The sequence below is a fragment of the Ranitomeya variabilis genome, chromosome 1 (genome assembly GCF_051348905.1).
Source record: "Ranitomeya variabilis isolate aRanVar5 chromosome 1, aRanVar5.hap1, whole genome shotgun sequence".
NCBI classification, from domain to species: Eukaryota; Metazoa; Chordata; class Amphibia; order Anura; family Dendrobatidae; genus Ranitomeya; species Ranitomeya variabilis.
In genome coordinates this window covers 512,879,124-512,894,712 of record NC_135232.1, presented here as the reverse complement: position 1 = coordinate 512,894,712, position 15,589 = coordinate 512,879,124, and the positions used below count along the sequence as shown (strand labels likewise).

Here is a 15,589-nt window from a genome sequence, read left to right as displayed (position 1 = left end):
TGCAGGATGCCACTGTATTAATTTGTGTAGTTTATGCTTTTCAAATCAAACGAAAAAAAATGTATGCTGGAACATACTGGCTAGATAAATCTAGCTAAATCAACCCAAACAATGAGGAATAACCATGATGAAAATGGAGAAAACACCTGTAGCTGACATTATCCATATTTATAGGAATTGTGACATCCGAAACATAGCAAAAAGAAATTATTTTACAGGATAAGTGAATTTTAATTCTTACCCACTCTTCAACATTTGGACCCTCTTGATATGCTTCAAATGGCTTATCCCAGTAGATGTTTGGTTCTCCATAGCGCCAGATCTTGCTTCTTGTCTTTTGGGCAAAGAAGGATATGACACACAGCAGAATGACTACGATAAAACCGCAGACTATAGCAATGGCCTGTCACAAAAAAAATACAACCAACACTTGACACTGTACTGCAAATAAAATCAAAAGATTGTTTTTCCATCCCATTCAATTTTCTTACCTCTTGTGGATCCACCATGCAGTAATGGTACAGGTACTGATTTACAAAGCCTGGTCCAGCTGACACTGGACTGTATATCTGGTTACACATTGCTAACATCTGACTGTAGTACATATTGCCACCCATCTGTGCTCTTGGATTGACCCCAACAATATAGACAATAGAGGCAATAAGGTCCATTGTTGCTAAAACAGCACTCAGCACAACTACAGCCAAAAAGAATTTACGGGACCGAGATCCATTGGCTTTAGTGACACTTGCAATGAAGATCCCTAGCATTGCTATAAAAGTTAAAATACTCATAGCCATCATAAAACCACTTGCAGCTTGAGGATTGGTCATCCCATAGCCATAACCATACCCATAGCCATAACCATTTGGGTATCCCATTCCACCCATTCCACCCATTCCACCCATTCCGCCCATGTAGCCAAGCCCTCCATAATTGTATTGCCATGCCAATGTTGAGGCCACGCAAGCAAAGATTGCCAAACACAGAAAAATTACAATGGCCTGTAGAATCCGCACAATGCCAGGAGGAGACTTCCACTTGTAGAATTGTTGCGGTGGCACATCTTCCATATAAAAAGAGCCAGGATGGGCTGAGTTTCTGTGGTAAGCATATGATCCAGGACCATGGCTGTTTTGCTGAATGTATGTTGGTGGGCTGTAGTCTGGGGGGCTGTCGTAGCGTTTCTGACTGTACATATTGAGGTTGGTATCCTGTGGGAGAAGTATAAGCATGAAAGCTAGCACCATATTGAACGTTTTTGTAGTTATTACAATGATTTCTCTACACAGGTTCTTCTGTCACATTTCCCTTCTAATCTAGGTTGTATCTTACTCCACTTTAATTTTTCTGTCACACCCCTTCTATTTGCATTTTTCCATATATTTCTCTTGTTGGTTTCACTTCTTATCACTCTTTGTTACCAATTTTCACTAGTTGCCTCACCCTTTGTAAAGCCTTTCATTCGTCTACAGCACCGGCTTAACCGATTTTTCAAAATATTTGGCTACAAGGAGGAAATTGTATAAAATAACAATAAACTATAATCACCTATAAAATTGACCAATGCTCTTGGGTTTCCTGACAGACTTTTTTTACTTGGCTACAGAAATGTATTCCTCATTTACCCACATGACCTCTGCTGCCAATCACTGGCATCAGTGGTCTATGGCAGAAGGCAGGACATCAACACTACAGTCAAGTAAACAAAGATTGACTGGGAGCACCAGTGCAGTGGGCAAATAAAGAGTGAGCATAGTTATTTTTATTATCAATACGTATCTCTGGATATTTTGGGGGCATATCAAAACCCCATTAAGCATATTTTTACAAAAGGGGTTTTAATATTTTAGAAATGTAATGTACCATGTTTCTAAATAGCATGCTCAAGAAACTACACATGTAAATTTTGCCTGCTAATTCTAATTTTTTTTTACACATTTCTGAATTGTTTTTTACCACTTAAATAAAAAAACCTATACATGTTTGATGTATGCGTAATGGTACTGACCTGGAGAATTTTATTGCCAGGTCAGTTTTACGATGAACATGGTAAATAAAAAAAAAATAATTGTGGAATTGCACTTTTATTTCAATCTCAGCTGACTTGAAATTCTTTCCTTGCTTCCGTTATGGCTCTTGGAAGAAGGGGAGGAAAAAACTAAAATGAAAAAATGGAAATTGGCTGCAATGAAGGTGTTAAACCTAAATAATTAGAGTGTAAATAATCAGAGTGTACTTGCAAATGGCATATTCAGAAATGAAAACCCCCACAAATGAAATATTATAATGAATTGCATTAGTAAAAAAATACAAATGTCAGCTTGACTCATGGATAATTGGATACTGGGATTTGAAGTCAACCTAAATAGTTTTTATTTCACAGTAGCCTTTGTATGTTACATTTGTTTTTGTTGTCATGCAGCCAAATCAAAAGCATATTTCTTACAATGTTGTTCATTGTTTGGTTGTTTAACTAAAATAACCCCATTATAATAGTTCTAGACTGTCCAGTTATGGCAAAAAGTTTTGAGATTTTAGAGCTTCGCATCAGATGTTTCTATGGTTATTGAAGTACATTCAGCATTTCATAAGTTTTTGTTATTGACAAACACATCAAGGTTATGTAAAGACTAAATATTTATGGCATTGCTTCTGATTGGTAAGTGATCTTTGTGAAAGTTTACTTTACTTAGTGGTCCCCTTTCTTCTCATTTGTTTAGGGAAGAAAGTGCATAACAAAGGCCAAGCACATGAATTGTGCACTCTGTGGGGAAGAGTTGCTCATTACCTGGGTGAAAAAACTGCCAGTCATGCATCAAGCAGATGTTAACCCCAAATTTTGCCACCAAACTAAGATCAATAATTAAAACGGAGGTCAAGAACACTATTAAATCCCTGTCCAAAGGGGGTAGCAATAAAAAGCATAAAAAGTGCCCAGAATCCAAGGTTTCTATCCAGTAGTTCGGAGGAGGAGGGTGAACAGAGGGACACAGGTTCATCTTCATCTTCACCAGAGGAGGATATCAGAGGACGCCACTGCTTTCCAGTGGAAGAAATGGATAGACTTGCTAAAGCCATTAGATCCATGATGGGGGTGGAAGACCCTCGTCCGGAAAAAGTCTGTACAAGACATGATGTTCCACAGGCTAGAGCAGAAAAAGTGTTGGTCATTCCCGCTTAATGAGAAAATCCAGTTTCTGATTAAAAGAAAATGGGAAAAAAAAACAGAAAGAAAAAATCCCTCTGTCCCTGACCTGGGCAAAGTGTGGCCCACGGACTAGATCTGGTCTTCTGGCTGTTCCTATCCAGCTGAAAACAGTTGCCCACAGGTCGCACCATGCCCTCCTCAGACTGTCCGCTGCCCACTGTCACCACTATGTGCATCCCCGCTATCAGCGGTGAATGCATTGTTGGAGTAGGGGCCACCGGCTTCTTATTCCACCAATCAGCAAGTGATACAGTTGATGCGATGATGTCATTTTAATGCGTCAGCTGCTCAGCTGTGCACTGCGGAGAGTCAGTGCATCTGAGAGAGCAGAGGCATAACGGCGAGCAAGGTGAGTATGTGATTGTTTTTTATTTGTTTTTCATGTGTATGGGATGTTTGGATGGACTTGGGGAGGCTATGGGTATCTCATACTGGACATGGGGAGGCTTTGTGGTCTCATTCTGAATAATAGTAGGCTATGGGTTCTCATGCTGGGCATAGGGAGGCTATGTGGGGTCTCATGCTAGACATGGGGAGGCTGTGTAGGTCTCATACTGGACAACAGAAGGCTATGGGGGGTCACATGCTGGAAAAGAGGAGGCTATGGGGGTCTCATGCTGGACATGGGGAGGCTATGGAGGTCTCATACTGGACATGGGGAGGTTATGGAGTCTAATGCTGGATAAGGGGAGGCTATTGGGGGTCTCATGTCAGATATGAGGAGGCTGTGTGGATCTCATGCTGGTCATGGGGAGGCTATGGGGTTCTCATGCTGGACATGGGGAGGCTATGGGCTCTCATTCTGGACATAGGAAGGCTATGGGGCTCTCATGCTGGAGATGGAGAGGTTATGAGGCTCACATGCTGGACTGAGGGAGGTCAGATGGCTCTCATGCTGGACATGGAGAGAATAGGAAGCTCTCATGCTGGACATGAGAAGGCTATGGGGCTCTCATGCTAGACATGGGGAGGCTATGTGGGGGTCTCATGCTGGACATGGGGAGGCTATTTGGAGGTCTCATGCTGGACATGGTGAGGCTATGTGGGGTCTCATGCTGGACATGGTGGGGCTATGTGGGGTCTCATGCTGGACATGGAGATGCTATGTGGGGTCTTATGCTGGACATGGAGAGGCTGTGTGGGGTTTCCTGCTGATCATGGAGAGGCTAATGTGGATCTCCTGCTGATCATGGGGAGGCTTTGTGGGTCTCCTGCTGATCATGGGGAGGCTATGTGGTTCTCCTGCTGATCATGGGGAAGCTATGTGGGTCTCCTTCTGATCATGGGGAGGCTATGTGGGTCTCCTTCAGATCATGGGGAGGCCATGTGGGGTTTCCTTCTGATCATGGGGAGGCTATTTGGGGTTTCCTTCTGATCATGGGGAGGCTATGTGGGTTTCCTGCTGATCATGGGGAGGCTATGTGAGTCTCCTTCTGATAATGGGGAGGCTGTGTGGGGGCTCTTACGGTAATTAAGGGTCTGTGTGGGGACTCTTACGTTATATAGGGGCTGTGTGTGTGCTCATACGATATGTAGAAGGAGTTGTATGCAGACTCAAATGGTATATAGGAGGATGTCATACATAATTCTGCTCAATATTAAGTGATAATATTAATATAAAATTATTATAATTAATAAGTTAAAATGAATACTGAACAGAATTAATTTCAGCCTATTGGTTTGGTCCTCCACAACAGTTTCTTATGTGGCCCCTCGGGAAAATTAATTGCCCACCTTCTCTATCCCATCCTTTAAGAGGAAATATCGTTTTGATGATCCAGCCTTTTCATCCTGGGATAAAGCTCCAAAATTAGACATAGCTATTGCTATAGCTTCTAAAAAGTTTGTCCTGGCCTTTGAGGACAAGGGGTATTAAAAGATCCCCTAGATAAAAAAGCAGATACCTTCCTTAAAAGTTCTTGGTAAGCTTCAGGTGGGTATCTGAAGCCAGTTGTAGCAGCAACCTGCACGTCAAAGTCACTAATGATCTGGCCAAATCAGTTAGAGAAACAGCTCCAGGACAAGGTATCTAGGGACAACATGTTAGATTCCGCTCCTTTAATGCGATGGGCAGCTGCATTCCTTGAGGATGCTTCTGCTGATTCGGTCAGATTAGCATCCAGATCGGCAGCCTTCTCTAACGTGGCCTGTAGAACCCTGTTGGCCTGGGGATCTTTAAAACCAGTCTAAATTATGCTTCATTCCCTGTGAGGGTGAATTTTTGTTCGGACCAACATTGGATGATATGCTTGAAAAGGCAGTTGATAGCAAAAAGGAATTCCCTAACCTCTCTATCCCGTCATATAAAAAGTATTCTCAGAGCAGGAAATTTGTTAGCAGGAGACCACCCTGAGATCAGGACAGGAGGGAGGATTGAAAGAAGAAAAGTAGGGGTTTTCTGTTTAGGGGCCCCTCCCATGACAATAGGAAACCCTCCCAGTGATGGTTTTCCCCAGGTGGGGAAGACTATCTTTCTTCCTCCTGGCCTGAGAAATAATTTCCAGCAGCTCCAGGATATTGGGCTCAATAAAATCATACCTAAAATTGGAGTTTCTCACAGCTCCCCATCCAAACTTCCATCCAAAGACTATCGGAAGTTCCTCAGGGTAGTGGTCTCCATAAGGAGGACAATCAGACACTTTCAGTATAAAGCCCTTTAGTTAGGCCTATGAATAGCTCCATGAGTGTTTACCCAACTAATTGCGGACACAATGGCACACCTGAAAGAGACATCCTGATTATTCTCTACCTAGACAAATTTTTGGTAGCAGGCAGCTCAGTCCAGCACTGCAGAAATCAGCTGGAAGAAGTCATGGCTTCCATAACAAGTTTAGGATAGGTTTTAAACTTAAAAAAATCAAAAATCGAGCCAAAAAATATACAATAGTTCCTTGGACTCATATAGGCCTCCAAAAAACAGGAATGTTGCCTTCCAGAGGGAAAAATAGAAAGGATTGTTGGCCAGGTATCACGGACATTGAAATTCCCCTCCATGACCCTTAGGAAAGCTATGTCCCTTCTGGGTTCCCTGACCTCTTGTATCCCAGTGGTATGGTGGGCCCAGATTCACACCCAGGAACTACAGTGGGACATCTTAGAAAATTAGATTTCCCTGGAAGGACATATACAGGTCCTTCTCAAAAAATTAGCATATAGTGTTAAATTGCATTATTTACCATAATGTAATGATTACAATTAAACTTTCATATATTACAGATTCATTATCCACCAACTGAAATTTGTCAGGTCTTTTATTGTTTTAATACTGATGATTTTGGCATACAACTCCTGATAACCCAAAAAACCTGTCTCAATAAATTAGCATATCAAGAAAAGGTTCTCTAAATGACCTATTACCCTAATCTTCTGAATCAACTAATTAACTCTAAACACATGCAAAAGATACCTGAGGCTTTTAAAAACTCCCTGCCTGGTTCATTACTCAAAACCCCCATCATGGGTAAGACTAGCGACCTGACAGATGTCAAGAAGGCCATCATTGACACCCTCAAGCAAGAGGGTAAGACCCAGAAAGAAATTTCTCAACAAATAGGCTGTTCCCAGAGTGCTGTATCAAGGCACCTCAATGGTAAGTCTGTTGGAAGGAAACAATGTGGCAGAAAACGCTGTACAACGAGAAGAGGTGACCGGACCCTGAGGAAGATTGTGGAGAAGGACCGATTCCAGACCTTGGGGAACCTGAGGAAGCAGTGGACTGAGTCTGGTGTGGAAACATCCAGAGCCACCGTGCACAGGCGTGTGCAGGAAATGGGCTACAGGTGCCGCATTCCCCAGGTAAAGCCACTTTTGAACCATAAACAGCGGCAGAAGCGCCTGACCTGGGCTACAGAGAAGCAGCACTGGACTGTTGCTAAGTGGTCCCAAGTACTTTTTTCTGATGAAAGCAAATTTTGCATGTCATTCGGAAATCAAGGTGCCAGAGTCTGGAGGAAGACTGGGGAGAAGGAAATGCCAAAATACCTGAAGTCCAGTGTCAAGTACCCACAGTCAGTGATGGTGTGGGGTGCCATGTCAGCTGCTGGTGTTGGTCCACTGTGTTTCATCAAGGGCAGGGTCAATGCAGCTAGCTATCAGGAGATTTTGGAGCACTTCATGCTTCCATCGGCTGAAATGCTTTATGGAGATGAAGATTTCATTTTTCAGCACAACCTGGCACCTGCTCACAGTGCCAAAACCACTGGTAAATGGTTTACTGACCATGGTATTACTGTGCTCAATTGGCCTGCCAACTCTCCTGACCTGAACCCCATAGAGAATCTGTGGGACATTGTGAAGAGAAAGTTGAGAGACGCAAGACCCAACACTCTGGATGAGCTTAAGGCCGCTATTGAAGCATCCTGGGCCTCCATAACATCTCAGCAGTGTCACAGGCTGATTGCCTCCATGCCACGCCGCATTGAAGCAGTCATTTCTGCCAAAGGATTCCCGACCAAGTATTGAGTGCATAACTGAACATTATTATTTGATGGTTTTTTTTGTTTGTTATTAAAAAACACTTTTATTTGATTGGACGGGTGAAATATGCTAATTTATTGAGACAGGTTTTTTGGGTTATCAGGAGTTGTATGCCAAAATCATCAGTATTAAAACAATAAAAGACCTGACAAATTTCAGTTGGTGGATAATGAATCTATAATATATGAAAGTTTAATTGTAATCATTACATTATGGTAAATAATGAAATTTAACACTATATGCTAATTTTTTGAGATGGACCTGTAGAAGGACAGTTGACTCTGTATTCAAAAACTACTCATTCCATGAGTTGGTGACTAAAGGTAGAGAAGCTAGCCAGAGGAATTCCTTGGATAAACAGGATTACTCAGGTGGTGACCATAGATGCAAGCCCCAGGGGTTGGAGGGCTCATCTAAAAGACATAATAGTTCAGGGAGTTTGGACAGGGGAGCAGGAAGTCTTCTTGTCAAACATAAAAGAACTGTTAGCAGTGGAACGTGCTTTGGTAGAGCTCTTGGGTTCCCTTCAGGGCCATCGTGTAAGGGTATTTTCAGACAACCAATTAATGGTGGCATATCTGAACCATCAAGGCGGGACTCGGTCCCGACCCTTGATGGAAATAGCAGGCCGCATTTTTCAGGTAGCGGAAGTCAATCTCCTGTCTCTAACAGCACTCAACATAAAAGGGGTAGAAGATTACAGGGCAGATTTTATTAGCAGAAACAAGTTAAAGCAATCCATATTCGACCTCATTATAAAGATGTGGGGCCTTACAGTTATAGCTCTTTTTGCCAACAGTCAGAACAAAAGAGTAAAACAATTTTGTTCCATAGATCCCAGGGGTAGCCCTCAGGCTTCAGATGCCTTCCTGATTCCTTGGAATCACAGTCTGGCCTATGCCTTTTCCTCAATTATTTTGATCTCTGCTGTCCTAAGAAAAATGAAAGAGGACAGAGTGAGAGTGATTCTGATTGCCTCCTTCTGGCCAAGAATGACATGGTTCTCCTGATTAAGGATGATATCAGTCACCGACCCCTGGGTGCTCCCGGGGGTTCTGGATATTCTCTCCCAGGGGTTGGTGTATCATCCTCAGGCAATAAATTTGCATTTGACAGCTTGGAATTTGAGAGGGCACTCCTGAGGGACTGAGGTTTTTCCCCTAATCTGATGTCTATGCTATTCCAGAGTAGGACGGCTGTCACCACCAAGGCTTATGGAAAAACTTGGAAGAAATTCCTGTTCACCTCAGGGACCAAGGTGCAGGAGGGGGTACCAGTTACAGCCATCCTCAAGTTCCTGCAGTAGAGGTTAGAACAAGGCCTTTCCACTAGCACCTTAAGGGTATGTGCACACGTCAGGATTTCTTGCAGAAATTTTCCTGACAAAAAACTGAAATTTCTGCCAGAAATCCGCATGCATTTTTTTTGCGTTTTTTTATGCGTTTTTGATGCGTTTTTGACGTGTTTTTGATGCGTTTTTTGTGCGTTTTTTCCCAGATGCATAGAATTGCAGGAAAAACACAGAAAATCCGCAAAATTAATGAACATGCTCATTTTTTTACCGCAATGCGTTTTTTTCGCGGAAAAAAACGCATCTATGTGCACAAAACATGCAGAATGCATTCTAAATGATAGAATGCATAATGCATGCGTTTTTAATGAGTTTTTATAGCGTTTTTAGCTAGAAAAAACATGAAAAAACCCGCGAAAAAACCTGAACGTGTGCACATAGCCTAAAGGTCCAAGATTCTGTGCTAGGAGTCCTGTATAATTACAATTTAGCAGGCAATCGGTGGGTCTACAGGTTTATTAAGGTCTCTGCTAGATCTAGTCCCATTGATAGCCAGAATTTGCCTCCTTGGGACCTGAATTTGGTGTTGTCAGCCTTAACCAACTCTGCATTTGAGCTTTTAGATTCCACATCCCTTAAGATCCTATCCTTTTGAGCTTTTAGATACCACATCCCTTAAGATCCTATCACTTAAAATGGCTCTACTAGTGGCATTAACATCGGCCAGCTGGGTTAGCGACATACAGGCCCTCCCTTTACTCAAATTCTAGAGGATCCAGTCTGCCTTACATTGCATCATATTTTCATAGATCCCAGGAAGTAATCTTCCCATCCTTTTGTTCCAACCCTAAAAATACCATGGAAGGGAAACTTCTTACATTAGATGTACAAAGGTGTCTGGTTCAGTACAGTAGGAAGGATAGGTCTCTGTTTGTTTTCTGGGAGCTAGAAAGGGGCTCAAGGCCTCAAAAGGCACATTAGCAAGGTAGATTAGGGAGACCTTTTCTCTAGCCAACCTCCTGGGCAGAGAAATCAGATGTTTCCATAGAGCAAATCTGTAAGGCTGCAACATGGTGATCTCCCTCTACTTCCTACATTCACTCTCCGTTGGATCTGGCCTCTTCCCCTGAACTCACCTTTTGGGAGAAGTGTTCTGCAGGCTGTGGTCTCTCCCTGAACTCTGATTCTCTGCAGTTCTCTCCGTGGTGCAGTCATGGAGAGAGAAAGACATAGTTACATACCGATAATGGGATTTCTTGGAGCCTATGACAGCACCCTTATACTCCCTCCCATCACGTGTGGGTGAGCACATTTTTATGTTTATGTGTAGATTATAGGGTGTTTTATAAGCATTATGATTAAGATGTTTGCTTTTTGTAATAACCTTGGAGGTCCTCTTGTACCCTGTAAACCAACTGATGCGAAGGAGAGGTACCGCCCTTTTATTCTGTAGGTTTCCTGTCCTTGAAGGGCGGATCACCTTTCTCCGTGATGCTGTCATGGGCTCCAAGAAATCCCGTTACCGGTAACTATGTCTTTTTTTGGCAAGTGATGTCTACAAATCTTTATGATTCATCTGATCACAGTTTATAAAGCTCAAAAGTTAAAGGAGTATTCCCATCTCCAAGATCCTATCCCAATATATATCTCCATGTGCACTAGTGACAGCTGTTAGTCATCATAACCATAGATACCTAAGTTACTGCAATGCCCTGCACATTGGGTAAGCAACATAGCAAATCAGAAAAACTATACTACATTTCTAATTTTAGGTATTTGCTAATATTATTGCGATCTCAAAACTTTTAAACTTTTGGCCACAACTGCACAAGTTAAAATTAAGCAAATAGAAATGAATTGCTTGAAATAAGAAAATAATACATTTTGAAAATAAAATATTTTGCATAAAATACGTTTTAGTTTAGCAAATTGCCATCTTTATGTCCTAATGTTCTTTATATTGAGAGAGTTGTTACACTCAGGTGTAAACCAGTAGTGAATTAGGTTTTTGTGTCATTGCATTGTACATACTATAGTCATTTAAACTTCCATTGTTGCGTACATTAGGTTACACTAAAAATGCACTAAATTGCATTATACCCAAGACTCCCCACCAAGTATATAACATGTTCTTACATTTTTGGTACAAGGATTATGTATTATTTTATGTTATTTTTTTATCTTCACTTGCCTAAAACAAGGAGAAACACAACTCAAGATGGAGATGCGGCAAGTTATAGCTAGGATGGAAGCTGATGGATTCTGAAGTTATTGTATGTGATATGCCTTCTTGTATTGTCCTTTTGACAAAACACGGTATGTGTCATATCAGCACAATAAAATGTGTATATTGTACGTGATGAAATATTATATAGCTCTTACTGTCAGAATGACCTTAAATACATGGTTCTCCTTTCACCTCTCCCTTCCCCCATGGGCTATTGTTCTTATTCAGCAGACTGTGTATCCCTCTCTCATTACACATCTCAGTATCTGTCACTTTTCCTTACATTCCCTATGTGTAACTGTCTATTTACTTACCAGTTCCAACTTCTGTAGTCCCCAGTCCTTGTGGCATTAATACATGACTTCACGTTCTTTGTTCCCACGTGTTACGAAACTTCTCACATCATTTCTAGGATCCCGTTTCGTATCTCACAAGGTGTCTGGGTTCTGCAGGTTTTCGCTATCCCCTTGCTCACACTAGTTTGTCGTCTCCCTGAGTCTTGATAATGGCGTTCTGGGATTAATGATTAGAATCCAGCTCTGCCCACATTCACACTGTGAAATCCTCCCCTCAGGGCTGGTCAGCACTTGGAAAACTTATCATTCCCAGAGAACAAGTGCATGGGCAGGTCTGGCACTCGCATACCTTTAACCTGTTACTTTCCTGCTGTAATACAGGCAGTAGCATAGCTTCTTGGGGTACCTGCCTTTTCTTACACAAACAGCATATAAAAAGGAAACTATTTGCAGACATTAAGAGATTACAGGCATGAAATATGCAATGGGTAATTCTAACTTGTTCTAAGAACATGTACTTCCATTATAGCCACAAAATTATCCAGGGCTAGCATGGAACTTAAAGCTAGAGCTACATGGCGATGTTGGCCGTGACAGCGGTCACACAACCGGAGTTCACTCGGTGCCACTGCTACACTGCGGTGCTATAGTGAATGGTAACTCTGAGGGTACTGCGAAAAGTCAGTTGCAAAAAATCCATTAATGTTGGTCTTCTTGCGACTTGTTTGTTGCAGTCATAGTACCCTAGGGGTGACAATATGACCCCATTCATTTGTTTTGCATTGCAATGTAACAGTCTGCCCAAGTGAACGTTTGATGGTGTGACAAGTCACTATGTAGCCCCAGCCTAAATACAGACGTATAAATGTGCCCTAAAACAATTAGTGGTTCTAAATATCGTTTTCCATTTTTAGATTCCCAGACATTAAAAAATTCCTCTGCTTTTATACCTGAAATAATGTCCCTTTTTTTACACTTCAACTATTCAGTGTTATCATAGGGCCAGGTGGCCTGTAAGTAATGAAAACTTTCCTTATGTTTTTTGTAACTAATGTTAAAAAGAAATCTGGCATGACTGTCTTTGTGGTACAGGAGTAGTAACTGGGGACTCAAAGTCTAATAATTTAAGACAGACATAAGATTTTAATGGTCACCATTTGAGAGAATTGACAACTTGATCTCATTTGATAGCTAATGTATTAAATAGTCAATCTGCAAATTACTTTATGAAAAAATATCTGGTCTTTTGAAAAATCACTCCAAAATATCCGCTCAATAGATTTCTCTCCTCTGTCTAACTCGCCGTCTGCTACCTATTGTTAAATGTAATCCATTTCTAGCAGTAGACAAAGAGACCAAGTACATGTATTGAGGGAGGGTCTGTGTCTCTGCCTCTAGTCGCCATACTACATGCAGCCATAACCCAGAAATGTGATTTCGGTATGAGCAGACACGCTTGTGAAGGGACAGCCATTGCCTTATTATAGCGTTATCAGTTACCTGTGAATGAATGAAAATACTGATTTTACATTGAAAGTTATAGCTCCTTACTAACTAATTCCGTTCTAAGGCTAAATACACCCTCATGCAGAACTCTCCACTGAGCACTACATTGGGGTTTATGTTATGTTGGAATCCCTGAAAAAAGGGTTTATGTCAGAATCCCCGAAAAACAGGTTTCTGAAGGGAAGCTTGACATAGCCCCAACAGAGACATTCGCTCAAAAAGACAGCATTAGGGGAATTAAAGCAAGGGTAGGGACAAAGCAAAACGCAATTATAGAGAAAAAATTAAATGTGTAAACAGTAAAACAAGGCAGCAAAGATTGAGACAGTGGGTCTCATTGCCAAAGAGACTATACATAATCCCCAAAATATTCTTCAACTGCATAAACAATAAGAAACTTAAAAATGCTAGTGTTGGCCCCCTCAAAAATAGACTGGGATACATAGAGGAGCAAGGAAAGGCAAATTTACTAAACACATTTTTGTCAACAAACCCATGACAGATGAGATGATCAGCATAAATTTTTATGAAATATTACCTGCTTTACCCAGCAGGAAGTACGGTGACAACTCAACATCACTAAAGTAGATGCCGTACACCCCCTGTAGGAATTAAATACTGTGATAGGCAGACCACTATTTGTAATGTTCAAAGATGTCATAGTAATAGGATCTGTACCACAGGACTGGGACAAAGCAATTGTGTTACCAATATTCAAAAGGGGAAAAAACTGAACATGGAAAATATAGGCTGGTAAATTCAAACTCTACAACTCTACTTTGGTCAAAATTTTTGAGGGTTTTCTAAGAAATACTATCCTGGAGTATCTCAGTAAGAATAACCTCATGACCCAACATCAACATGGATTTATGATGAATCGGCCCTGTCAAACTAATCTGATCAGCTTCTATGAGGAGATATGATCCAGAGTAGACCAGGACAAGGCTACGTATGTCCTCTATCTGGACTTTTCAAAGGCAATTGATATGGTGCCACATAAAAGGTTGTTACATAAAATGAGAGCAATGGAACTGGGTATAACTGGGTTAACAACTAGTTCAGTGATAAGAAACAGAGGGTTATTAATAGAACATGCTCTTATTAGGTCATAGTTAAAAGTGGGAAGACGGGTGTTAATATTGGGCCCTTTTCTTTTAAACATACCGTATATACTCGAGTATAAGTTGACCCAACTATAAGCTGAGGCACCTAATTTTGCCCCGAAGAACTGGGAAAACTTAATGACTCAAGTATAAGCTGAGTATGCATTGTCCCTTCATCCCTATCCTGGAATGCATGGCTCCCCATCCCTGTCCTTGTATGCATGGTTCCCCATCCATGTCCTTGTATGCATGGCTCCCCATCCCCGTCCTTGTATGCATGGCTCCCCATCCTTGTATGCAAGGCTCCCCAGCCCTGTTCTTGTATGCGTGGCTCCCCGTCCTTGTCTTTTTATGGTTGGCTCATTGTCCCTGTATGCATTGCTCCTTATCCCCATCCTTGTATGCATGGCTCCTTATCCCCTATCCTTGTAGGCATGGTTCCTATAAAAAAATACATCCTACTTACCTTCCCTGCGCACCCTCGCTGCATCTCGCTCTGGCACCAGCAGCTCTTCCGGCAGAGCGATCACGTGTCCTCGCTCAATAAAGTAATGAATATTCACTCCATGCCTATGGGAGTGGAGAGGAGTGAATATTCATTACCTTAATGAGGGGATTCGGGATTTCTCTGCTGGAAGAGCTGCTGGCGTTGGAACGAGATGCAGTGAGGGTGTGCAGGGAAGGTAAGTAGGATGTGTGCTGGAAGCCGGCGGCTGCAGCTGTTAACTGTGCACAGGGCCGCCATCGGGGCCTTACTGCCCTGACTGGCGTGTGGGGCCTGGTCAGCAGAGGGGGCCCGCATCATCTCTTCTGCTGATCGGGCCCCAGCAGCAGGATTTTGCCAGTGCAGTTACTGAACCCTGCATCCGAGATGAAGGGTTCAGATACTGTATTGTCGGCGTCTGACATCATTGTCATTCGCCGGTGAGTGCGTGCTTTCAGCCTGGAGGGAACATCGCTCGCCGCAGGAGCGCGGCAATGTAAGAGGAATTTTTTTTTTTTATTGAAAGCGGCAAGCCAGCAGGATAGAGACAAGTATCCATCCTGCCGGGGGCAGAGTAGAGACGGGGCAGAATATAGACAGGAGGCATGATTGGAGAAACAGGGGGCATGATTGGAGACACAGGGGGCATGATTGGAGACACAGGGGCATGATTGGAGACATGGAGGCATGATTGGAGACACGGGGGCATGATTGGAGACACAGGGCATGATTGGAGACACGGGGCATGATTGGAGACACGGGACAGGATTGGAGACACAGGGGGCAGACTGAAAGATATGGGCGCAGGATTGGAGACATGGTGGCAGGATGAAAGATATGGGGGCATGATTGGAGACACAGGGGGCAGGATTGGAGATGGGGTAGGATTGAAGATATGGGGGTAGGATTGAAGACGTGGAGGCTGGATGATAGATATGTGGGCATGATGATAGATATGGGGCAGGATTGGAGATATGGAGGCAGGATTGGAGATA

General features: G+C 42.4%; 1 protein-coding gene across 3 annotated transcripts in view; it reads right to left on the bottom strand.

The window, feature by feature from the left end:
- Positions 1 to 11,759, bottom strand: part of LOC143766070 (occludin-like) — a 120,131-nt gene extending 108,372 nt beyond the window's left edge. Inside the window, exons 1-4 of one of the 3 annotated variants that reach the window (XM_077253463.1) lie at positions 11,520 to 11,759; positions 2,012 to 2,161; positions 492 to 1,214; positions 242 to 403 (exon numbers count right to left, since the gene is read on the bottom strand). In XM_077253463.1, the coding sequence (XP_077109578.1) occupies positions 242 to 403; positions 492 to 1,199 (870 nt within the window). In that variant the 5' untranslated portion in view covers positions 1,200 to 1,214; positions 2,012 to 2,161; positions 11,520 to 11,759. The remainder of the gene's footprint in view (positions 1 to 241; positions 404 to 491; positions 1,215 to 2,011; positions 2,162 to 11,519) is intronic. The other 2 variants (XM_077253469.1, XM_077253454.1) reach the window with 2 other exon arrangements.
- Between the last annotated feature and the right edge of the window lie 3,830 nt (positions 11,760 to 15,589).